The sequence below is a fragment of the Catharus ustulatus genome, chromosome 11, assembly GCF_009819885.2.
Source record: "Catharus ustulatus isolate bCatUst1 chromosome 11, bCatUst1.pri.v2, whole genome shotgun sequence".
Classification (NCBI taxonomy): Eukaryota; Metazoa; Chordata; class Aves; order Passeriformes; family Turdidae; genus Catharus; species Catharus ustulatus.
The window spans coordinates 7,260,764-7,287,567 of record NC_046231.1 but is presented as its reverse complement, the minus strand read 5'-3'; the positions used below and the strand labels follow the sequence as shown (position 1 = coordinate 7,287,567).

The 26,804-nt window shown below is 45.9% G+C and overlaps 2 protein-coding genes across 4 annotated transcripts in view; one reads left to right on the top strand and one right to left on the bottom strand.

Annotated features, from left to right (window-relative positions):
• The window catches only part of PLEKHF1 (pleckstrin homology and FYVE domain containing 1), a 63,947-nt gene that overhangs the window by 35,892 nt on the left and 1,251 nt on the right, over positions 1-26,804 (top strand). The window lies entirely within an intron of this gene.
• Positions 14,704-25,036, bottom strand: LOC117001427 (protein C19orf12 homolog). 3 transcript variants are annotated; one of them, XM_033069773.1, is made up of 4 exons: positions 24,928-25,036; positions 22,902-23,011; positions 17,624-17,800; positions 14,704-15,348 (listed from the first exon to the last, which is right to left on the bottom strand). In XM_033069773.1, exons 2-4 carry the CDS (start codon positions 22,930-22,932, stop codon positions 15,086-15,088), a joined length of 471 nt encoding a protein of 156 aa, XP_032925664.1. In that variant the 5' UTR covers positions 22,933-23,011; positions 24,928-25,036; the 3' UTR covers positions 14,704-15,085. The 3 variants fall into 3 exon arrangements, with proteins under 3 accessions (XP_032925664.1, XP_032925665.1, XP_032925666.1); XM_033069774.1 differs by lacking the exons at positions 22,902-23,011; positions 24,928-25,036 and adding an exon at positions 16,910-17,039 and having other exon boundaries at positions 17,624-17,689; XM_033069775.1 differs by lacking the exons at positions 22,902-23,011; positions 24,928-25,036 and adding an exon at positions 16,918-17,039 and having other exon boundaries at positions 17,624-17,689.

Sequence of the window (26,804 nt, the reverse complement as noted above, 5' to 3'; positions counted from 1 at the left end):
AGTTAAACCAACAATTCTGATTTTAGATTTCAGAGTATAGAACACAGCTGAGGAGGTCCTGTGCCATAACTGTATACAGGTTCGATGAGGGATTCAGCAATTAATTCAGCAATTAATCTTGATGTCCTGCGGCGTTCTTCTGTGAAAAGTAAACACAACAGAATCTGCCACAAAGAGGCAGGGGGTTAAAATGATGGAACTATTCAGCATGTAACATGGACTGGAATTCTGGTGGCTGGAGGCCACTCTGTACCTCCTTTAAACAGCACAAGAGTCAGTGTAAATGCAAACAAGAGAGGCAATCTGTACCTCAGGTTGGAAAACACCCCAAAGAGCTGTCAGCACACTCCAAACTACTATTAGCTCCCTGTCTCTCGTCATTCTTTTCTTAAACCAAGAATTTGCTGTTTGTTTGGAGGAGAAAGGAGAGGCTACTGTGATTACTGAGGCAGGTTTGTTTTGGCTACTAGCCAAGCTCTCAGTTTCTTGAATTGTCAGATTTTTTACAGCTCCTTCTGTCCCTGAGAAGGTGTTACAGTAATGCTCTATCAGGTCATACCACTTCCTTACTGAGGAGTTCTGGGCCACCCCGTCAGTAGGGAGGGTCCCAGTGGTGGTTGTCTTCAATGCCTTCAGTTTCTGAGAAGGTTTTTGAGTTTTCTCTGGGGTGATTTGCAAATTAAGGCTTTCCAAATGGGAGATTATTTTTTGTTCTGTATCCCCCACTACTTCTATTTTGCCTCCTCCTACAGGAAAACCATTAATAAATTGATAAACAGCCACGTTGTCAGGTTTGGGTTTTTGGACTGGCCATACAGGAGAGTAGAAAGGAAAATGAGTATTAATTACTGTTTCTTGGTCTTAAAAATCCTGTGTAACAGGTTTGATCCCTTCTTTGGCACCAGAGGGAAGAGGACATTGATTTACATTTACGGGTAATTGCACAGGTGATTTATAGCCAGCAGTGAATTTTATTTCAAGCATAATTTGCAAGCAGGCAGCTTTGTGAAAGTTTTCTAGGAGTTGGTTTGGGGTACGAATTAACCCTACAGGGTCTTTCCTTTCCAAGGGGTTGAGCCCCCATGCCCAATAAGCTGCACACTGAGTTAGGGACCATGAGCTGTGTTGGTCTCCCGTTGTTAAGGAAACCCCATGTCCCCAGTACCCACTAGTTACTTATTCTGACAATTCAGTAGCAGTGAACAGGATTTCTTTAGTGGTTACTTGTGGGTCAAAATCATCATCATTGATACAATTGAATTCTGGTTTAATTACAGGTTTCAAACTAGGGCAGCAATGTTCCCCATGATTTCTCATCAGAGTTAGTTCTTTTTGAGGATTTATTTGATTAATTTCCTTCTCCTCTGTTTCTATTGGTGAGTCAGTGTGTTTTAATGTTTGGGGATGTTCTAGTCTTAGGGAGGCTTTTAAAAAAATAATTTTATCCCTTAAAACGTGATTGTTATTCCTTTCTTCATCTAATTGTTTTTGCAAAATTTCCACTAAATTTTGTAGAGAGTCAATAATTGCTTTTTCCTCACTTCTTCACCTAGAGCAAGTTTCTATAGCTGCTGTAAGGCAGGCTCCCAAAACTGAGCAGAGAATGGTCTTATTTTGACCTAGTTTGAATTTTGTTTGATGTTGCAAAGATTGTATTCTATCAATCACAATTTGTAGATTAAACCAGTTATTGTGTGCCCATTCTTCCCCCACTTTAGATGGTTTGGAATTGTATTTAGTTAGCAAAGCATAAAATGCAGCTTTATTTTCTGTACTATGATTTTCACTCATTTTATGAGTTAGAGAAGTAGAACTACTATAGGAAAACTAGTAACTTAAATCACACACACAGCCTTCACTGTGTTAAGCCCCTTACTTCCTGGAGAAAAAGAAAAGAAGCAGAAATTACACACACATACAAGCTATGCAGGAAGCACATACAAGCTACGCTGGAAGCACCCTTTCTTCAAGCAAAATCAATACAACACTTAGAAAAACAGGAAAAACTTGCACAACTTAAACCCTCACCCTGATTGGAATAGTTAGTGCAGCACCCTTCCGGACTTCAAGGAAGGTCAAAAGACAATTCAAACACAGCTAAACACTCACCCTGAGTTGATTAGCCTGCACAGCACCCTTCCTGACTTCACGGAAGGCCAAAATCACAAAAACTGGCACTACCAAACCCTCACCCTGAGTGGAATAGCTAGTGCAGCACCTTCCTGTCTTCAAGGAAGGTCAATGGACAACACAAACACAAACATTCATACCCTCCCCACTAACATTTAGCAAGAGTTAATATTACATTCAAACAAGAATATAGAGGGAGGATGACACAGTCATGTGGTTTGCATCAAGAGGTCATTTGTGAATTTCTGCAGACAGAGCCCTCAAACAAGAGTAGGGATGCTTTGTTCACCTAGATGTGTGCAGTCTGCGGGAAATCTGAAAAGCCCCCCTTGCTTTCTAGACAAGTTCACCCATTTGGAGGTGGCCAGCTAAGTGCGGCTGGAGCAAGACGTCCTTCCCCTGTTACAGACTACACACAACCAGCAGCCCTTCTGTCTGTCAGAAAACCTGTCTGACTACGCCAATTAATGTCACGGTCCGCACAACCTGAGCGGGGGTCGTGATGGTTCATTCGATCGCAGAGTGCAAAGGACAACAGCAAGAGACTAAGGTTTTGTTCAGCAGTAAGCAGAAAAGCAATTTATTGAGGGCCAACAATTCAGTTTTGGGGTAATGGTGAGAAGGAGAGAGATAGAAAGGTGTTGATGAGAGGTAGACAGAGAGAGAGAGTGAAAGACAGAGACAGAGAGACAGAGAGACAGGGAGACAGAAAGAATAGGGGGAATAGCTACCAACAGATGGGATGTCCTCGGATCATCAAGCAATGTCTTCCATCCGTGGGGAGAAAGAAGTCTCCAAGGTCTCTTTGGAGAGTAATAATTTTATAGTCATTTCAAGGCGAGGGGTCGCTGGCCAAAAGGTGGGGAGATTTATGGACTGTTGTGTTCAGAGGACCATGGCTTCAAGAATCAGGTGCAGAAAGTACGGCTGTTCCAGCCCCGTACCTGCCCGAGTCCGTTGTACCGTGACAGTACAGCAAACACACCTCTACACAGTCCCTTGGCAAGCATCCACCTTGGCCAGACCAGAACTCCTGCCCAGAGAGAGAGGTGGGGTCCTGGGGTCTCAAGGGTCTCAGGGTCTCAGTCTCTGACGATGATTGTGAGGCAGAATCAGGATCTTTGGACCAACCCTTACAGTGGGGCACAAAGAAATGCAGCCCTCCAGGAAACAAACTCCTTACTGACTTGCCAGTTCCACTGTGGACAATCTGCCTTTGCAAACTGGTTGCTGCTCAGCTCACCAAATCCAGTCCTTCAGTAATCAAGAAGGAAACTGCCCTCATCTGCCTGATTCTGTATTTTCTATCATGAAATGTGACATGCAGCTGCAGTAAATATTTGTGCTGTCACAGCTCACATATGATAATCACCAAAGAGCCAACTTGCAGGAAATGCATATAAATTCTAGTCTAGTCTGTAGCTGGGTTGATATTTTTAATCTAATACAAATTCACTAAAGCTAGAAATTTGACAGAGTATGAGAAAAAAAAGAATGTAACCTTACTTTTCATAGAAAAAGGTAACTGTGTTATCCAGATACTGAGGCAGAATGAGAGGCTGAGTTTAAGAGCTACAGTAAATTCACGAATACAAGCCGCACTGAGTATAAGCCGCATCGCCAGGTGTTGGCAAACATTTTGTTCTTTGTCCATACACAAGCTGCACCCAATTATAAGCCGCTCTGTTGTTCGCAGCGAGGACCCGCGTGCAACAAAGTTGCCAAATAGTAAGAGATCACGGGATGGCGTGGTTTACTGGTTCGGCTCAGGCCGTGAGGGCTCGGGGCTGCCGACGGGGCCAGGTGGCCCAGCTCGGCACTGTCACTCGGCAGGACCGCTCGGGGCTGGCTGCCGCTGCCGCCAGGCTCGCTCGCCCCAGCCCGGCGCTGCCCCGTGGTGACGGTGGGCACGGAGCCCACCAGCACCCGCGGCGGTGGTGGGAGGCGGGGATGGAGCCCGCTGGCACCCACGGCAGCGGTGGCAGGAGGGGACGGGAGCCCCCCGCCTCTTCCCCGGGCCGTGGGGCCAGCAGGAGGGAGTCCCCCGCCTTCCACCCCTCCACCACGCTACCTGCACGGAGCCTGGCTCTACCCGTGGTGCAACAGAGTAACCAATTTGTAACAGTCGCGTAAAGCTGGGTTTTACTGGTGCTCGACTCGGCACCTTGGTTTGCACTTCCAGGGTTGCAAATGTCAGAAAATTATTCACATATTAGCCGCTCCTGACTGTAAGTTGCTTTTCCGGGGTGGGAGCAAAATTTTAGTCAAAACGGTGTGGTTTGTAATCGTAAAATTACTGTAATCTAATTGCCACTAGATAGCACATCTCAATTACTAATCTATATTAGTATTTGAATTCAGGATTGCCTTTTAAACAGCATATCTATTCCGTGTCCTTGTTAACAGAACACTTTTGTTAGTTTCTATTTTTAAAATCAGAAAGCTTAAAAAAAAAACAAATAAAAAAAGAGAATTTTAAACTAAAAATACACCATCTGCCAGGGAACCTAGCTTGATTCTGTCACATCTATAACCCAACCAGGTAAATAACCAGCATCACAGATGCTTTCTTTATATAGATATGTACATGTCCCCATAGTGCCTCTTTCAGCTGCTTCTCAAAACTGCTGGCACTGTCCTGCCTCGTTTCCTAGGCAATGGCAGTGCCTTACACTCAGCCTGGACATCATGCAGCTGGAATGGATTTCAGAGGATGCCATCCCTCGCCTGTGGCTATTTCCAACACCAACAAGGGATGCAGTGGTGGACAGCCACATCTCTACCAAAGAGCAGCAACAGATGGATATTAAAACGCTGTGGTGCAGCTGCTCTTCGCCCTCGGACCATCAAATCTGCTGAAGGGTGCTTATAACTCACTCCAATTCCCACTTAAGGCTTCAGACCAAATATCATGGTGACCTCGACATGACAGCACAGGGTTGCAGTCAGAGCACTTCTTCCTGCAGCATCCAGCAATATAAACTGTCACAAACCACTGAAACACAAACAACAACATCTTTGGGGTTGCCATGCTCATTTTCCCTCAGTAGTTAAGTATCAGGGTGTCCATCAGAAGTGCTCATTTCTTAATTCTCTTAAGTCCAAAATCAGATAAGATGAGCACGTGAGTTCATTTCTGTTCTTCCATTGCCAGCAGTGAAATGTGTTTCAGACCACTCTGCAAACCTACTGCTACCACTTTGAAAACAGGTACCTGCCACCTTCCAAGGAGCTCCAAGAGCACGAAACCTGTTAAATAAAGAGAATGAACAGAATCCAATTCCTTTCTTCTGGTTCTACTCCAGTCATCTGAAAATCTCTAGAAGTTAAATTTATTGTAATGACTAAGAGCAGGCTCCTCTGTGGCATAAAGCTTCTCAGGAGCTCAGCAGCAGTGGGGTTTGACAGAAGCTGGGACTGGTCTGTACAGAACTCTGAACTACTTGGACCCAAGGGCCAAATGCCCTTTACTGAAGGCTAAAAGAATGTAGTTCTAATTGGTTTACAATTTCTAAGGGTATAATAAAAAGTGTTTCAAAGAATTGTCTTAGAGTATCACAGGAGAGCAGACAATAAGAGTCAAATGATGCAAAGTCTATCCACATCTATTACACTGATATAAGGGATAAAAATCAATTCACTACATGTGTTTGGGCCCAAATTTATGAATGGGGGTGTCTGGGGTTACAATACAGGATGTGATAAAAGGTATCTGTTCTATCACAATCTGTTGAGGGTGGGGGTGGTGATACTTATCTCCATGTGAGATGTTCTGCTAATGGGCCATCCATTGAAACCAGGCGGGGCAGTGTTTATCTTTGCAGAACTCATCCTTCCTCCAGGGAGGTATCTTCTGCCAATGGCCATTGAGTCCCTCTGTGGGACTGATAAAATTACTGCATCCCATTGGGAGTTGCCCCAGCCAGGGGGAAGGGCCCAACATTTCTTACCAAGATAAAACAGAGGTTTTGGGACACTAAGGGAGCCCCTTTCTCCACTGAACTCCAGAGGGAAACTGGATTTCTCCACATCACCAATGGACCTCCTGAGAGAGACTGCACCTTCTACAGGACCACTGCTTCAACTGAATCACATCTGTCACTGCAGGAGGATGCAGCCACCATTTAATCAAACTGCTACCAACACCCTGCCTGACGGGGTGTCAGGTTGTACTCTGACTTTGTCAGGGTTTGGAGTTTGTTTCTTTGTAGTACTGTATTTCTATTTTAATTTCCCTAGTAAAGAACTGTTATTCCTAATTCCCATATCTTTGCCTGAGAGCCCCTTGATTTCAAAATTATAATAATTTGGAGAGAGGGGGTTTACATTCTCCATTTCAAAGAGAGGGTCCTGACTTTCTCAGCAGACACCTGTCCTCCAAACTAGGACAGATTTTGGTGCCCAACGTGTGGCTCAAGGGCATCAACAGATAAAAGGAATAACTGTTCTTGAGTCACCTAATTTTTGTGCTGATACAGGAACCTCATTAGGTGGCAATATGTTGTCTAGTTTACCCTGGTTTGGGTGGCATGTGGTTGTGGCTATGTTTCTCCCATTTGCAGGGCCTTATGTGAACATGAGCCCTATAACTGAGGCTACTGTGGCTGTTATCCAGTTTGCTTTATGGGTTAACAAGGTGAGGAATTCATGGATTTTTGACTTCCTTTGGAAGGCGGGTACATGGATTCAGGGCAATCACACACTCACTGTATGTTTTTGGGGTTACTTTAACAATGGTACTTACTGTGAGGGAATAACACCAGGGGAAATTTTCTCCAACCCTTCACCCAGATTTTTGGGTCTACCTCACAACTTTTTGAAGGGTTCAGATCTCCTCTGAATGCTAATGATATCGTACAGTGGCTGGTGTTACTGATAGGCTTGTCCTATTTAACATTAAGAGATAACGGGGGATTGAGCTGGATAACAGCCCTGATACCTACTCCAGGAAATAGGGATGGTGCTGCAGACATTGACCCTGCCCCAGAGACTAGGGATGCTGCCCCAGAGCCTGACCCTGCCCCAGAGACTAGGGATGTGGCCACAGAGACTGACCCTGCCCCAGAGACTAGGGATGCTGCCACAGAGACTGACCCTGCCCCAGAGACTAGGGATGCTGCCACAGAGACTGACCCTGCCCCAGAGACTAGGGATGCTGCCACAGAGCCTGACCCTGCCCCAGAGACTAGGGATGCTGCTCAAGAGCCTGACCCTGCCCCACAGCCCATCTCAGAAAGGAACCACCCGGAGTGGGTGGGGCTTCTAGTGAAAGAGATAGGCCAGATGTTAAAGGAGTACCTTTCCCCAGCTGGTGAGAGACCTTCCCCCTGCCCTAAAAAGGGAGAACCCAATGATGCTACGGTGGAACCTACTAACGTTACGTCTGTCCAGGTTCCAACTAAACTACAGGGGCACTCGCAGCCAGCAGCAGTCACCCCTGTGGAAACTAGAAAGTCTAAGACAAAAACAAAGCACCTACACAATAAGGATAATAAAGGAGGGCCCTCACAACCAGCAGGGGAGCCAGAGGTCGAGATTGTCACTGAGTCCGTCGTATGAAAGTCTCCATAATCTGCGAAAAGACATTGTACGACAGGGCTGAGAGGCTTTTACAACTTGGTTACTTCGGGTCTGGGACCTTATGGGTGCAGGTGTGCAACTGGATGGTACTGAGGTAAGGAATTTGGGACCTTTGACCGAGAACTCAGGTGTAGATCAGGTATTCGTAAGACAGACAGGCCCCCTTCCCCTCTGGGAGCGACTTTTAATGAGCGTGAGAGAGAGGTTCGTCCACAGGGAAAGAATGCAGGACCATCACCATAGAATGCACTGGAAGGCCCTTCAGGAAGGGATCCAACAGCTGAGGGAAGTGGCAGTATTGGAGATACTCTTTGGGAGGGATGGACAGCATGACAATGACCCTGACAAGGTCAGGAGCACAGGGCAGATGCTGTGGAATTTGGCAAACCTGGGGCCATGTCAATACACCACCTTCATTGCAACGATTAATACCGACAACAACCAAGAGACAGTGGGCTCTGTTGCTAACAAGCTCAGAAATTGAGAACATAATCAATGGTCCAATGCAGGCTCATGTCTCTGCAGTGGTTAAAGAACTCAAAGAGGAGTTTAAGAAGGAGATGAGAGGAATGAGAGAGGAGATGAGGAAAATCAGTGCAGCACCAGTGCGAGTCACAGTCCCCAAAGTCGGAACCCAACACCCCCCAGCTAGGGAGAGAGGGTACACCCCACGAGCTGACCTGTGGTTCTTTTTATGTGACCATGGGGAAGACATGGGAAAATGGGATGGGAAACCCACTTCTGTCCTGGCAGCACGGATTCATCAGCTTAGGGAGGGAAACCGTGACCAAGGGAGGTCTACTAAAGTGAAGGTAGCCTCAACCTCCCATAATCAAGGTGCAGGGTATTACAGAAGTGAGGATAATCTGTCAGACCCACTTGAAGAAACCTCTACTATGTATGCCCAGGAAGGAAATAATAACCAGGGCTAGAGGCGCCCTGCCTGTAGCCAGGGAGAGGCATGGGATAACAGAGTCTATTGGATGGTGTGGATCCGATGGCCTGGCACATCAGAGCCACAAGAATACAGGGTATTAGTTGATACTGGTTCACAATGCACCCTGATACTGTCAGAATATGTGGGGGAAGAGCGTGTTTCCATTGTTGGGGTGACAGGGGGATCACAGGAATTGTCTTTGCTGGAAGCCGAGGTGAGCCTGACAGGGGAAGGGTGGCAGAAACATCCGATTGTAACTGGCCCAGAGGCTCCGCCCATTCTAGGCATAGATTTTCTCAGGAGTGGCCACTACAAAGACCCAAAGGGATACAGATGGGCTTTTGGAATAGCTGCTGTAGTGGCAGAGGGCATTAAGCAGTTGAACACCTTGCCTGGACTGTCAGAAAGCCCATCTGCAGTGGGACTTCTGAAGGTGGAAGAGCAACAAGTGCCAATTGCCACCTCAACAGTGCACCGCCGGCAGTACCGGACGAATCGAGATGCCGTGATCCCCGTGCACAAGATGATCCGTGAGCTGGAGAGCCAAGGGGTGGTCAGCAAAACCCACTCACCCTTCAACAGCCCCATCTGGCCCGTGCACAAGTCTGATGGAGAATGGAGATTGACTGTGGATTATCGTGCGTTGAACGAAGTGACTCCACCACTGAGCGCTGCCGTGCCAGACATGCTGGAGCTCCAGTACGAGTTGGAGTCCAAGGCAGCAAGGTGGTATGCCACCATTGACATTTCCAACGCATTTTTCTCCATTCCTCTGGCAGCAGAGTGCAGGCCTCAGTTTGCCTTCACCTGGAGGGGCGTGCAGTACACCTGAAATCGTCTGCCCCAGGGGTGGAAACACAGCCCCACCATCTGCCACGGACTGATCCAGGCTGCACTGGAAAAGGGTGAAGCTCCAGAACACCTGCAATACATCGATGACATCATTGTGTGGGGGAACATGGCAGTGGAGGTATTTGAGAAAGGAGAAAAGATCATCCAGATTCTGATGGGAGCCGTCTTTGCCATTAAAAAGAGCAAAGTCAAAGGACCTGCCCGAGAGATCCAGTTCCTAGGAGTAAAGTGGCAAGATGGACGGCGCCAGATCCCCACTGAGGTGATCAATAAGATCACCGCGATGTCTCCACCAACCAGCAAGAAGGAAACACAAGCTTTCCTAGGTGCCATAGGCTTTTGGAGAACGCACATTCCCGAGTACAGTCAGATTGTGAGCCCTCTCTACCTGGTCACCCGTAAGGAGAACGATTTCCACTGGGGTGCTGAGCAGCAGCAAGCCTTTGCCCAGATCAAGCAGGAGATCGCTCATGCGGTAGCCCTTGGCCCAGTCAGGACGGGACCAGAGGTAAAGAATGTGCGTTATTCTGCAGCCGGGAACCATGACCTGTCCTGGAGCCTTTGGCAGAAGGTACCTGGGGAGACTTGAGGCCGACCTCTGGGATGCTGGAGCCGAAGCTACAGAGGGTCTGAGGCCAATTACACTCCCACAGAGAAGGAGATCTTGGCTGCCTATGAGGGAGTCCAAGCTGCCTCAGAAGTGATCGGCACGGAAGCACAACTCCTCCTGTCACCTCGATTACCAGTGCTGGGGTGGATGTTCAAAGGAAAGGTTCCCTCTACCCACCACGCCACCGACGCCACATGGAGCAAGTGGATTGCCCTCATCACGCAACGCGCCTGCATCGGAAACCCAAATTGCCCTGGGCTTTTGGAGATAATTACGAACTGGCCAGAATGTGAAAATTTTGGTCTCACTGACGAAGAGGAGCAGGAACAAGTGAGTTGGGCTGAGGAAACCCCACCGTATAACCAACTGCCAGCAGATGAAACATGCTACGCTCTTTTCACCGACGGCTCCTGCTGCGTCGTGGGGATGAACCGGAAGTGGAAATCAGCTGTATGGAACCCTACACAACAGGTTGCACAAGCTACCGAAGGAGAAGGTGAATCAAGTCAACTTGCTGAACTCAAAGCTATTCAGCTGGCCCTGGACATTGCTGAAAGAGAGAAGTGGCCAAAGCTCTACCTTTATACAGACTCGAGGATGGAAGCCAATGCTCTGTGGGGTTGGCTGGAAAGGTGGAAAAAGGCAAACTGGCAGCGTAGGGGAAAACCAATCTGGGCTGCTGATGAGTGGAAAGACATTGCCACCCGGGTAGAGAAGCTACCTGTGAAAGTTCGTCATGTGGATGCCCATGTCCCCAAGAGTCGGGCTAATGAGGAACACCAACACAACGAGCAGGTAGATCAGGCCTCAAAGATAGAGGTGTCACAAATAGACCTGGATTGGCAACACAAGGGAGAATTGTTCCTGGCTCGATGGGCCCATGATGCCTCAGGTCATCAGGGGAGAGACGCCACGTATAAGTGGGCACGAGACTGAGGGGTTCATTTAACCATGGACAGTATCTCTCAAGTTATCCATGACTGTGATACGTGCGCTGCCATCAAACAGGCCAAGCGGGTGAAGCCCCTCTGGTATGGTGGGCATTTATCGAATATAAGTACAGGGAGGCCTGGCAGATTGACTACATCACACTGCCTCAGACCCACCAAGGCAAGCGCTACGTGTTGACCATGGTGGAAGCCACCACCGGATGGTTGGAGACCTACCCTGTGCCCCACGCCACTGCCCGAAACACCATCCTGGGCCTTGAGAAACAGGTCCTTTGGAGGCATGGTAGCCCTGAGAGAATTGAGTCAGACAACGGGACTCATTTCAAAAACGGCCTTATCAACACCAGGGCCAGAGAACATGACATTGAATGGATATATTATATCCCTTACCATCCACCAGCTGCCGGGAAAGTTGAATGGTGCAACGGGCTGCTTAAGACCACACTGAAAGCACTTGGTGGGGGAACCTTCAAGAACTGGGAAACGAACTTAGCAAAGGCCACCAGGATGGACAACACCCGAGGGTCCATAAATCGAGCTGGTCCTGCCCAGTCTGAACCCTTGCACAGAGTGGATGGAGATAAGGTCCCTGTAGTACGCATGAAAGGAATTTTAGGAAAGACTGTTTGGATTAGTCCCACCACGGGCAAGGACAAACCCATCTGTGGGATTGTTTTTGCTCAAGGACCTGGTTACACTTGGTGGGGAATGCAGAAAGACAGAGAAACTCATTGCGTACCCCAGGGAAACCTAATCTTAAGTGAGAACGGTGTGTAAGGTGTCATTATGCAAATGGTAATAGAATAAGGGGTGGATAATGTCTTGGGTTACAATACAGAGTGTGATAAAAGGTATCTATTCTATCACCATCTGTTGAGGGTGGGGGCAGTGATGCTTATCTCCACGGGAGACATTCTGCTAATGGGCCATCCATTGAAACCAGGCAGGGCATTGTTCTTTATCTTTTCACAACCCATCCTTCCTCCAGTGAGTCATTGTCTGCTAATGGCCATTGAGTCCCACTGTGTGACTGATAAAATTACTGCATCCCATTGCAAGTTGCTCCAGCCAGGGGGAAGAGCCCAACATTTCTTACCAAGATAAAAACAGAGGTTTTGGGACACTAAGGGAGCCCCTTTCTCCACTGGACTCCAGAAGGAAGCTGGATTTCTGCACATCACCACTGGACCTCCGGAGGGAAACTGCACCTTGTACAGGACCACTGCTCCAACTGAACCACATCTGTCACTGCAGGAGGATGCAGCCACCATTTAATGGGACTGCTACCAACACCCTGCCTGACAGGGTGTCAGGTTGTACTCTGACTTTGTCAGGGTTTGGAGTTTGTTTCTTTGTAGTACTGTATTTCTATTTTAATTTCCCTAGTAAAGAACTGTTATTCCTAATTCCCATATCTTTGTCTGAAAGCCGCTTGATTTCAAAATTATAATAATTTGGAGAGAGGGGGTTTACATTCTCCATTTCAAAGAGAGGCTCCTGCCTTTCTTAGCAGACACCTGTCCTCCAAACTAGGACAGGGGGTCATGATATTGATGTCTGAAACCACTGAAACTTCTAAAGGTCTGTTTAAATACTAAATAGTATTTCAGATGAACTGGAACCCCCATTTTCCCCATGGCCTGCTTTACAATCAGTTGTCAGCTCCGTTCATTCTGGGTTTGAACAGTTGAGCACAGGATGTCAACTCCATCCCACTGGATCATTCAATCATCTGCCACTACTAGTAGTGTTGTTTTACAAAGACTGGATTTAATTTGTGAAATAACCAGAAAATTGTAGATAAAAATAACTGGATTCATAAATATAGTATTTTTAAATGGATAGCATTTAAAAAATCTGTAAGAAGTTGCAGTGTGTGTAATCTGCCAGTGAAACTGAAACCCCACTGATTTCAGGCTCGGCATTGTGAAACCCGGACAAGGTTAGGAGTGCCCACTTACCATCCCTTTCCAGTTCCTTTTCACATCACTGAAAAAGTGTTATCAAATGCTGAAAACAATCACTGCACTGCACTCCACTGAATTTATCAAAGGCAAATGGTACCTGCAGAAGTGAATTAATCAAATGCATACAAAAGTAGCCTCTGAGTTTAAAGCTTTACCATTTAAACCTTAACTTACAGAAACCTCATCACACACATGGAGATAGATCTTTATTTCAGGCAAAAAAAAATTAACTTGTCAGAACAGTTTCACTTGTCTTTATATAGAAAGAGGGCACATCTGCACATTTTTCTTCCTACAAACTTGTCTTAGGAGTGCCTTGAAATGTGAACAAGTGGCTGGGACATTCAGCACCACAGCATTTGGTACTTCCAGTAATAATGCAGCTGGCACATCACCCCAGCCCACAGCACTGCTGCTGCCAACTGCTGGCTGTCCACTACAGGCCTGCCTGAGTTCTTAAAGAGTTCATTTAATTTAAAGCAACACACAGATCACTATGAGGCTTCTTAGGAATATTTCAATGAAAACAGATGACCAGGTGTACAGATTAAGTCAAGAAACCAAGGTTAAAATGACAACCTTAATCCTGGGGCTAATATAAAACTGGCAGATTCAGCTCCCCACGTTTTTAATGTTTGCCACACCCTCCCATTCTAGGGCACAGGAACTTGGTGAAAATTGAATTGAAAATGTTCACAACTCATTTTCCTGATACTTGAAATTTTAAATATTTATATTTAAATATTTGCTTCACTTCTTACATGAAAAATTACAATAAAAATGTGACAAAGTGTGGATTGAGTCGTTTGAGTTCACAGTAATGTACTTCCTTATAAAACTTTCCAGGGCTGAAACAAACAACAGGTAAAATTCTTCAAAGTACCCCAGCTACTTTGGCACCTTATCTGTCATTCACAGGGGAAAAAATTAAAGCACTTAAACAAAGAGAGTCAAGTCTCCTAAATAAAAGAAAATTATAGTAATTTCACGAATACAAGCCGCAGCAATTTGACCAAAATTTTGGTGGAAACCCAGAAGTGCGGCTAATAGTCGGGGGCGGCTAAAATGTGAATAATTTTCTGACACTTACAACCCCAGATGTGCCAGCCAGGGCGCCGAGCCAAGCACCTGCCAATAAAAGCCGGCATTCCGCGATTGTTACAGTGTTACTCTGTTGCCCTGGCTCCCTGTAGGCAGCACGGGGGGCGGGGAGAGAGGTGGGAGAGCTCTCTTCTTCCCTAATCTGCCGCAGCCCACGGGAGGACGGGGGTGGGGCACGCCGCCATTGCCGTGGCCCGGGGAGGAGGGGGGGTGCTCTGCCCCCGCCCTCCGCCGCTGTGGCGGGAGCAGGGGGTGCTCCGTGCCCGGCCGGCACCGCGGCGTGAGCAGGGCGCGCTCTCCGTGCCCGGCCGGCGCCGCAGCGGGAGCGGGGCCGGGGCGAGCGAACCCAGAGGCGGCGGCCAGCCCTGAGCGGCACCACCGAGCTGGGCCACCTGGCCCCGTCGGCAGCCCCTAGCGGGCCGAGCCTGCACAGCCTTAGTTGAGCCAGTAAACCCCCCGCCATGCCGCGGTTCTGCTAGTATTTGGCAACTTTGTTGCATGCGGGTCCTTGCTGCGAACGACAGAGCGGCTTATATTCAGGTGCAGCTTATTTACGGACAAAAACCGAAATATTTGCCAACACCCAGAGATGCGGTTTATACTCAGTGCGGCTTGTATTCGTGAATTTACTGTACTTTGAAAATTTTCCCAAATGACACATCAGCCTAAGAGCAACATGATTCCCTTCAGCGATTTGAACTAGTCCTAGGGCAGAGCAATCCAAAATCACATAGCAAGTCAGTGTCAGGACAATGCAATAACATAATACTATCTTTACAGCTCCACACAAATCAAAAATGATAATAAAAATTTTAAAACACCAAAACTGAACACCTCAAAAGTACTTGGGTCAGTATATATTTATAATTAGTACTGATAACTAGTAATTGTTGTGTTAAAGATTCACAGCTATTGGAATAAAATTCATTACAGTAAAAAAAGCCTGCTCTCTAGAGGATTATTCTGCATATTTTATTTGTGCTTTTAGCTCATTGGTAAGGTAAGTGGTCAGCACTCCTATCACCTTCTCTGTGAGAGTGGAATTCGACATTACAAGAGCAATCAGCTGAGCAGCATCAGTCCAGTGTATGTTCTTGACAACAGCCATGGTTTCATCACAGAGTTTCTGCCTCTCAGCAGCAGGCAATTCCATTAAAATCTGAGGGACTGACTTGAACTGTCCAGAAGTCATCCATCCAATCAATCCACCCACTGCTCCTCCTAGGAAAGACAGAGAATCGTTAGTCTTTACCAGTTAATGTTAAAGCCTGAAATTCTATCCACAGCCTTCACCAACAATGTTCCCACCTTGATTAGAAATCAACACAGAGTTGCATATGTGTCTGCTTTAACTAGATTTATATGTGATAATCAAGGCACCAGAAAGGATTTTAAAATCTCTTTACATCCACAGCAATCATAAAGAATCCCTTTATACAATCAACACTAATAGCTTCAAGGTAGAAACCAGAAACAAAACATTGCCTGGGACACTCCCTTAGGGTAAGCTCTACTACTAAATAAAACCTTGCCCAAGGGAAACACCAGACCAACAACAGCCTAATCAGTGTCATAACCTCTTACTAGACACTCCCAGACTGATCATAGCTTTCTGCTTCTGTAAGAGTCACACACTGCAGCCTCCTACACACACGGAGCCCAGCCCTGCAGGTGCTCAGAAACCAAAGCCATTAGACACACTCAGGCTTTCCTCTGTCACATGCACACCCCAAGGACAAGGCATGCTGGGCTAAGTAGAGGGTCCCAGGTTATCAGGGTAACAGCCCCACAGGGCTTTTCTCCAGCAGCAGTCTGAGTGCAGCACAGCAATCCACAGCACTGCCAGCACTGCCAGAGCACACAGATGGACAGATGGAGGGACGACTGAATGGAAGGAGGGACCCCCCAATGGAGAGGTGGCAGAACTGACCCTGCCACCAAAACTGTCACCCCCAGCAACTGTTCCTAAGAAGTCATCTGTGCACTCAAAGGGATGCAGTTTTTCATTAGACAAAAATTCTTAATTTGCAGCTTTTACTCAGTTGGCAATTTTCTCCAGGATGCCACAGAAATACCTGAAAGCCTATGATGGTTGAATTCATCTTCAAGGGACTTTTATGAGAACATCAATAACTGATTTAGGGGCACTTTAATGCAAAAGCCACTAGAAGTATTGATGTCTAAGCTCCTTGTCCATTGAAATAAAATTTCTTACACAATCACACTTTTCCCCCCAAGCAACAAACCCACACTCCACTCTGCTCAGAGCAGGCAGTCCTTGGGAGGCATGATGACTGCAAGCTTCTCCAGCAATGCTGCACATGGCAGGCAACTCATCCTCATTCCTGCTGCAAAGCAGCAAGAGGGACAACCCCTGCCATCCAGTCCCACACCTATCCAGGCTGTCTGAGCAAGATGCACTTGATGGTAAAGGTCCCTCTAACTGTCCTAAACTTATTTGGGTTATTTACCTTTCCAATTTTAAAAGTTAAATTAGAGGTTTATTATTTAGTTGTACTGTAATTTATAATAAAAATGTGTAATTTGTAAAATAAACTGTACTGAGTTTAGCTAGTACTTATTACTCTTATTGTATATGCTTATGATTGTATACTTTCAGTATAAATTAATAGACATACTTGTTCCAGTGCCTTCCTCAGTGGCTAAAGAACATCAAGCTTAAGACACTATGAAAGCTTAAAAATAACACTTAAAAGAGAAAATACAGCCAAGAATAACTTCAGTATTTCTCTTCATCTCACTCAAAAATGTGGCCACTTACATTATTACCTTTACTCCAGATTTTAAGCTTACAAATTTCTTATAAAGGCTTCATTTCTCTTCTTTGTTCCTCATAACTTCAGTCATATATTTGTCAAAATACTATTCTGGCTATTAATTAAGTTTTGCACCTGTAACAGGAGTAAATACACAGCTTCAGTTTGCATTTTCTGTTATCACTCTTCACAAAGTATTTGCTTGTTTTTGTAACTCAACCTGATGGAAGCTCACTGCAACTCACTCCAGAATCAGTAAGCCTGTGAAATTCCTGCAACTGCTCACAGGACATTCAGCCGCTCAATATTCAAGGGCTGGGGCCCACATGCCTTCAGTGACAAGGCAGCTTCCAAATTAGACAACTCTTAATTCCAGAGGACAGACAATTCTTTACTATTAGACTTTGGCTTTCCTGTAACTTTCTGTAATAAGAAGAAAAGCAAAGGTTGGGGAATAATGAATCCCAGGGGATAAAACCAAGTTTGTGAGGACATGGATATCAGGAACTTTTAAAATACAGAAATTAGTATCATTTTTAGTAAGACTACTTGGAAAATAATCCTGGCCCAGTTAAGGCTTATGCACCCTCACTCCCCACCCCAACAGGAAATCTCAACACTGAATGCCCCTTTCCTTCAACCCACATCTGCAAAGAGCTCCTCATTCCTTCACTCAGGGATTCAACCACCCACTTGTTGCCAAAGCAAAGCACACTTACCTACAGCGATTCCAGGTGGGCCTCCCAGCATGCCCCCCACAAAAGCTGATGCCCCTGCCAGCGCTGCTCCTCGGCCAGAGTGTGCCACAGCAGCTTTCATGCCCTTCACCTGGGCAACGTGGCTGAGCAGCTTCATCACATCATCAGCACGGATCGGCATCTCGGCCAGTCCAAGTCCTGCAAGAGAGGTCTTGTCTTTTAACCACTGCAACTGAGACTAAACCCAGCTGCTAAATGAATATGAGGTGAAGAAAATCCTAGTGATCAAGGACAAATACAGGAAGTATTTGCTTTCTCTTTTGATTCTTGCAAAACCACCCCTACAGTAATTGCTGCAGGATACTGAAACTGCCAATGAGATCTCAGGTTAGACCAGAAAAAAAAGGGTTTATGACAGCTTCAGAGATTCTACAGTATCAAATTCTTCAGTACATTGCTTTTGGCCTGAGCAATTCCCATGTGTTCAGCATCACAAACACCTCCAGGGAAAAGACAGAACTTCACTCTACCACAACTAGCAGATTATAATTGACAAATCTGTCAGGTATCTTCTTCCATTGTCCTAATTTTTACCACAAATCAGTCAATTATTTTCACCAGTTCTTCCTGTTTTGTTACAGTTTTAAACACTTCCATGCTGATTTCCGAAGGCAGGAGGCTGGTTGTAGCAACCAAGAAGTCCCTGAGAAAGTGTTGGAAGAGAGACCTGGTACCTTTCGCACCTCGGGTGCTCTGGATTCAGGCCATCACAAATATAGGGGTGGATGGAGAAAGCAGTCAGGACTCAGAGCAGAGATGCCAGAAGAGTCTCATGTAGGAGGAAGCAGAGACACAGGACCCCAGCTTGCAAAATGCTGTCACGTGTCCCCAGCAAAGCACAGAGACCTGTCCCTGAGAACAAGCACTCTGAGACCAAAACTTCTCCACCTCATTCACTTCCTGCGGCTGCTCATTACACAAATACTTCCCACCAAAATGTGGGAACCAGTTGAGGAAAGGGCTTCCAGGGATAATTAAAAACTCAATAAGATTAAAAATATAATCACATACTCACAAGTTGCAGATTTCTTGTTGTACATGTAAAGTCACCACTATAGAATAGATGAGCATTTGGGGTTTTTTTCAGACCTAAGAAAATACCTTATCCCAGTGCGTGTGTAATACTTTCTCAGCCCAAGCCAACCTGTTTTAGAGTCTTTCCTGAATAGATTTCCTCAGTGCAAAGGGAAAGTGGAGTGGTATCACACTATTTTTCATATTAAAAATTAACTACTGCAACAGAGAAAGCTTTCTTTTCCACTAAAATGGCCTACTGCAAATCATCCATGCCACTGCAGGATGCAAGCACTGCTGGCACTGAACAAAAGTCTGGGTTTTGGGAAGGGACTACACAGGCTCCACAGTCGCAGACAGGCACAGTAGGAAATTCATCAAATAGTTGGTTTCTCTCACTACTTCATTCATCTTTGTGCCAGTCTAAAGAAAACATCCAAGTTCATCATTTTACCACTGTTGCTTTTGGGTTTTTGGCAGGTTGATGACACAGCAGTGGCTCAGAATGGCAGTGCACGCTGGTTAGTGACAGTAGAGCCACACATTCTGCTTCCAGAGATACATATTATCTCATTCAACAGGGCTCAAGCTCCAAGTAAGGAACAAATGCCTGCTCTGTCCGTCCTAGAGCAGCAGGGAAAAACCCCCAAAATATACAACTGGTACAGGTCCCACTGCCAGGCCTGGGGAGGATGGAAAATTAGACAATTAAGTGTTGGTTTTTACATTTCTAACAAAAGGTGAGCAGTTTTCCACTCAGTGACATTCACACCAGCCCTGAGCAGTCTGAGGTGCTGCAGGAATCACTCCCTCCTCGCAGACACTCTTTTGTGCTTGAGCTTCACCTTCGTGGCATGTCCTTGGACTAACCCAATGTGCTTAAAACAACTTACATCTCCTCTCTGGGCTAAATTCAGTGAATGTTTCACACAAAGCCCTCCAGTATGAAGACTCTGCAGCATGGGTGGGACAGCACAAGCTGGAGAGCTGACAACACAGGGCTCTCACAGAGATAAGACAATCAGCTTTGCCTCCACAAACAGAGGGAGTGCTATGATATCCTAAGGCAATCAAACTGTAACAGATGTGAAATGATGCTGTATGAGCAGACGTGCCCACAGCTGAAGCACAAGGTTCCTGCACTGGGTTGAAGTTGGCTGCCCAAAGCCACCTGCATTACCATCCTCCACAGGGCCAATACTGCAAAGTGTCCTCATGGTGACATGGCAAAGGTGACACGGTGCAAAGGTACCCAGCTACCCCTGCATTCTCTGGATAAACAGAACAACGAGCTTCAAAGTGCAGTTGAAGTTAAAGAATAGCCACACCATACAGAACTTAGCAACCTCACTACTGTTGGGCGGTGCATGAATTTGTGGCAAACAAATTTGTAACTCATTAATCACCATCAAGATAAAGCAGAAACTCTCTGGGACTCAAGAAACTGAAAGTAGTTTTTCCATACCAAATTACTGAATATTTCACTCATCTCACAACTTCCCCAAAGGAAACTTCCACTTGTAAAATTAACATTTATTTGGGCTTTTTTGGTTTGACTGAACAAGGTTCTTGGCACAGCAGAGTGGTTCCTGCTTAATTCTGGATGTGAGCATCACACTCAAAACTCCCAAAGACTTTACGAGGAGCACTCATTATCTCTAAACTCTTACAAGTATTTCTATGATCTCTTGTCATATTCACTATAATTTAAGTCCTGCAGAGAACATTAGTGAACACAGTACCTGAGGCGCAGCACATACAAGATTTTTTTTTTTAAACTTACATACAGAGCACTATTGGGAGCCACTGAAACATAAATCATATCCTAACATGTAAAGTACAGTAATTTCACGATTGTAAGCCACACCATTTTGACTAAAATTTTGGTCCGAACCCGAAGTGCGGCTTATAATCAGGTGTGGCTTATATATGGACAAAGAACGAAAAGTTGCTGTTTTAGTTTGGAGGACAGGTGTCTGCCGAGAAATGCAGGAGATTCTCTGAAATGGAGAATGTAAACCCCCTCCAAATTATTATAATTTTGAAATCAAGCGGCTTTCAGGCAAAAATAAGGGAATTAGGAATAACAGTTCTTTACTAGGGAAATTAAAATAGAAATACAGCACTACAAAGAAACAAACCCCAAACCCTGACAAAGTCAGAGTACAACCTGACACCCCATCAGGCAGGGTGTTGGTAGCAGTCCCATTCCATGGTGGCTGCATCCTCCTGCAGTGACAGATGTGGCTCAGTTGGAGCAGTGCTCCTGTACAAGGTGCAGTTTCCCTCTAAAGGTCCAATGGTCATGTGGAGAAATCCGGTTTTCCTCTGGAGTCCAGTGGAGAAAGGGACTCCCTTAGTGTCCCAAAACCTCTGTTTTTATCTTGGTAAGAAATGTTGGGCCCTTCCCCCTGGCTGGAGCAACTCCCAATGGGATGCAGTAATTTTATCAGTCCCACAGTGGGACTCAATGGCCATTAGCAGAAAATGACTGGCTGGAGGAAGGGTGGGTTGTGAAAAGATAAAGAACAATGCCCTGCCTGGTTTCAATGGATGGCCCATTAGCAGAATATCTGCCATTGAGATAAGGATCACTGCCCCCACCCTCAACAGATGGTGATAGAACAGATACCTTTTATCACACTCTGTATTGTAACGTGCGGCTTATAATCAGTGCGTTTTATAACCAGTGCGTCTTATAATCGTGAAATTACTGTAATCCCAGATTCCTACATTCAACACAGAGAATTGTGAATTCCTTGAAAAAATTCAATTAGGTTCCAATTAAGAATCAAGATGATCAATCAGCCAATTTTCAGTGAGCACGTATTTATTTAACCACACATCACATGCCATTAAAGGATCTTTTGACAATGCACTAACAAGTTGCAGCACAGAGACACCACAAAAGGGTTTAACCTGCTATTAGGAGAAGCAGCCCCCACCACAAAGACAACTAAACTCTCAGCAGCCAGCCAGCTCACTCAGAAAATCAGACAAAAGGCTTATAAAGTTCTGCAGCTGCAAACCTCTAACACCTCACAGACTGGCAGGGTCTCTAAAAAGCCAACTGCAAGAATGTGGACCACGAAATTGCATCTTACATCGACCTACTAATCACAATCACAAGCAAGCAGAAGATAGGCACGTTGCAAAATGCCAGTGGTTCTACAAAGGAGCAAGGATCCTGCCCCAGAACAGCACACAAGGAGCTGTAAACATTGTGTATTAGAGGTACAAACACATGATAGCAAAAACCATTTATAAACTCTGATGATGTAACTGTTAACCTGTAATTTTATTCTAGCACCCAACTGTTCCCTACTGAATTCACCCAGACATTAGGAAACACCAGGATTGTAAAACAGTGGATTTGGTCTAATGAAGGGATAGAAATATCAACATCCATAAAACTGTGTGCAGCTTTCAAAGGTGCTAAGTCCCCACAGCTCTTTCTGGCTTCACATGGCACTGACAACCTTCAGCACCTCAAGAAAAAAAACAAACCCAAGAGTTCTAGAACAGGAAGTCACAGAGAAACCAAGCTTTGTTCTGCAATGTTTCTGTGCTATTGCAGTCCAACAGAGGCTTTCCCTGTGTCTTTGTGGTCTCCCCAGATACTCATCCAAAGTCTTGGATCCTGTACTTCAGTTGATGCTCCCTCCCTCGCTTTCACCCCAAGGACATGGGAACAACGTGAGCAATGCTCCTGCTCTCTCTATCCAAGGGGAATGGTAAGATCATTTTACATCTCAACTTTGGACTACAACCAGCAGGTTTTCTTGAGAAGAACAATGCCATAAAAAGAATTAAAACAACAACATCATACCCAACTCACTGAAAGTCCTGCTAATATAAATAATTGAAGAGGGTCCCCAGACATTTCTATGGTGTGAACCTCATTTCAGCTCTTTGCAGATTCACATTCTCATCTCATCACCCTACTTCCCCCTTCACCAAATGATGACTTCAGACAAGCAAAAGCCCTTCTATCCCTTCACTCACTATCCCACTTAGAGAAAAATGATCCTCTTCCCAAATATCCACACAGGAGACATTCCAGCCCACCCCACCACTGAGCTGTCCTCACTGCTCCTTACAGCTTCTCACAGAGGTAACTGAGTGAACAACTCTGCCATGTGCACGTACACAGCAAAAAAAACCCACCCACACAGCACACCACAAAACCACCAGGCTGTGAAGATATAGAGCTATGTCCTGTTACCTTGAGCTGTCTGTATCATGGTGGACATCATGTGGTGATGAACAAGAATGTGAGGTGACAATTTCTTCTTTTCTCAATGGTACAGCAACAAGCTCTGTATGTACTGCAACCTTTTACAGGAAATAAGAGAACACACTGGAGCAAGGTAATCAAGACACTGAGACAGACTAAAGAACATGACTACATAAACAACAGTGTGCAAGATATCTCCCAATTAATGAAATAGGTCAGAAGTCCATCAATTATTTCAATAACAGCTGGAGGACAGACAGGGACTCAAGATATTCCCATCAGCAAAGGAGGACTATCTCATCACTGGTCCATACACGTCCTGTAAGCATGAGCAGCATCTGGCTCCTAAATCATCACTTTCTGATAATCCTACCTTTAGAGCCTGATCTAGTACTTGAAACCTGCAAAGCAGGTGGTTTGTCTGATATAAATCATGATTGGCATCAGCAGCCAGTAAATATACCAGTTTCTTAAATATACCACTGCTCCGCATTTGCAATTTTTTTTTATTTTGCTAAGAAAGGGTTGACTCCTGCTTTGTGGCAGGAGTGGTTAAAACATGCCTACTGCCATTCTCACCTCGGCATTTGGTACCCTTCTTTCCTAACCATGAGGATTCACTGTATCTACAAACACTTACTGTAATAATATGTTACTGACTATATATTTACTCAGATTTTAGTTTCAACTATATGAGGAGATGGTAAGAAACTCTTGTATTTGGTAGACAACCTGAATTCAACTGAAATGCATAAAAGAGCATTTTAATACTGTTTTGTAAGAACTGAAACCATAAGAGCATTGCTCTTCTTCTGTGTATTTATCAAAGCATGTAATATAATCAAAGCACTAAATTGGTTTATTTAACATAAGAGGTAACAAATTTACTCATTAGATGAGCAAACTACTTCTAGGGACCTAGAAGTTTATTTTACAAGGTTCTTAGATACCTAAAAATGCAGGTAAGTATTCAATGGGGATGATCTCATTCCACTGAGATAAAAGGAAATTTGGCAGCTAATCTGTCTAGGCACTTAGGATACCCAGCTTACCTGGTCTGCTAAATTACAAAGCATCTGTGAAAGACTGGCCGTAACTCCTTCTGCCCTTGAATTTTTATAGGCTTATTCATTGTCCTTCTAATTATAAACTAAGAGTGATTTTCCCCCCTATTTCCTAGCCAGTTTCTTCATTTTGAAGGCTGTATTAAAAAAAGTTACAGGCTGCTTTCATGAGCTAGTTGATACTGAAGCCAACAATCAGACTTTCAGTTAAGAAAAAGAGCTAAACACACAGAAACATAAATAGCAGAGTGGTTCCCTTGTAGAGGTATTTATATTTTTCATTTTATTTATTTATTCCTAACAGAGTGGTTTCCCTTGTAGAGGCATTTAGCACAGCACAGAGCAGTGATATCTTCAAAATTTGAACTAAGCCTGAAAATTAAACATGTTTTTCCTGACTCATTGCAAAAACCGAAAACTTCATCCCATTAATGACATGTTTTAAATGTTTTAAAATTTATTTAAAATGTTATGACTAAAATAGGCTGAGCATAACATGTAATCATAAATCCTTTCAAACACACGAGATTTAATTACACTATAGCTATTTCTTTATTTATTTTCCTGTCGATCTGAGGTGTACTACTGCTGAAGCATTGCTCCAGCCGCAATGGGACTCGCGGAGATGAGGGATGAGCTGTTCCTTCCGAGCCCACCCGGCTCCTGCGGCACCCGCTCGGGGGGCCGTGCCCGGGCAGGAGGGTGGGGCTGGATGGCCCCAGAGCTCCCTTCCCACCACGGTGACTCAGGGACTCCGTGCAGCGGGGCCTGGAGGGTTTGAGGGGCACTCAAACCCCGCCCGCAGGTCCGGACCGGCCGCAGGGGCTGGCGCGGCTCCCCCGGCGCTCCGTGCCCGGTGCCAATGGCGCGGCCCGGGGAGCGGGGCCCTCACGGACAGAGCCAGCGCCGCGCCTCTCATCCCCTCCTCCCCTCCTCCCCTCCCCGCCTACCTCGGCCGGCAGCGCCCGGCTCCTCGCAGGCCGGCCAGGAAACAGCGGTGGCGCCGGAGGAGGGACCCGCGTAGCGCCCGGCCCGGCCCGGTCCGGCCCGGCCCTCCCTCAGCTCCGCCGAGCTGGGCTCGGGCAGCGGCGCTCGGGCCCTCCGCGCCTGCTCCGCCGAGCGCCGCCGGCCCCGCCCGGACAGGGCCTGGCCGCGGGCTGCGGGCTGCGCTGAGCTGTGCGAGCTGAGCTGAGCTGAGCTGAGCTGAGCTGAGCGGGCTGCGCTGAGCTGAGCTGAGCTGTGCGGGCTGCGCTGAGCGGGCTGTGCTGAGCTGTGCGGGGCGGCACTCACTGGGCCGGGCCGGGGGCAGCTCCGCGGTGCTCGGAGCAGCGCAGCGCCTCTCTTGCCTGGAAAGGCGGGGAGCGTTGGGGTTGTTGAGCCTGGAGAAGAGGAGCTTTGGGCTGACCTCACTGTGGTTGAGCCTGGAGAAGCTTTGGACTGACCTCACTGTGGCCTTCCGGTGCCCGAAGGGAACCCTGAGGAAAGATGGGGCAAAGGTTTTTACTAGAGCATGTGTGAGAGACAGGACAAGGGGACATTTCCCATGAGGCTCTCTCAAACTGCTAGAGTATATAAGCTCCTTTTTATCCTAATTTCCCCCTCTCTTTCCCTAGTGGCTGAGGTACTTAAGAGGTGCAGCCTTCCCAGAGCCTCTTCTAATGTGTATCCTGATATTTTTCTCGTAACTCTGTGATGCGAGTCTTGGTTTAATTCTGAGGAATTCAGCACAGCCTTGGGTGAGCAGCAGTCTCTGTCAATTAGTGGAATTCCTCTGGTTCCCCTCATTGCTTCTTTCACCTGTCAGTATCTGGCTTTATCTACCAGCAGACCCACAGATTGTTTGCAAAGACACCTCCATCTCATTGTTTTCATTGGGAAAAAAATTCTTTGATTGTGGTGAGGCATTGGAATAGGGAAAGGACACACATGCGGCTGCCCCATCCCTGGAAGTGTTCAAGGCCAGGTTGGACAGGGCTTGGAGAAACCTGGGATTGTGGAAGGTGTCCCTGCCCATGGCAGGGGGTTGGAACAAGATGTTCCTCAAGGTCTCCTTCCAAGCCAAACCATTCTCTGCTATGATTTTAGGAACATGGCTGTGGAACAGAACATCCCAGTCCCATCTGAGGTGGGATAAAGGAGAAGGAACAGAACTGCCTGCCACAGAACAGTGTTAGGACATGTCTGGCCCTACTCTGAGAATTTAATCTCAGAATATTTCTGCATGCTTGTCATCCAGGTTTGTCTCAGTCACCAGCTCAGTAAAATGCAGCGTGCTAGTCTGATAGAGCACCAGGAGCAATCAAACGAGCATTAAAACAGCTGTGTCACATATGGCTCCTGAAATACCACACTAGTTCCTAATACCAGTACAGTCTTGGAAAAGTTACTGCCAAATGTTAAAAATGCTGCCATTTCCTCAAGAATGGTTTAATAACAGAGGTTTCTTGCTTTGTAAACTAAGCATTCATTATGATTTCATTTCTGGTTTAAGATAAACCATCATCCTGTCAGTTCCGTGTTCAGAAATTGAAAATGCAGGATGAGACAATGAAGGAGAAATATAACTCAGAATTTTTGTCCCTTTCTTGTGGCTACACTGGGGACTTCTTAACCTCCCCATCCTTTATATGATCACATAAAATAACTCTCTCTGTAACATCTCAAAATGTTACAGGTCTACTGATGCTCTTGATTTTTATGATTGGGATGTAAAATACAAATGTAATTCCTAAAATGAGCAAAGAACCTAAATGCCATGTACATTTTAAAAAGTAACACCCCAAATTCTAGCTGCAAGCATCTTTCCAAGGGGCAAAATTAAAAGCAA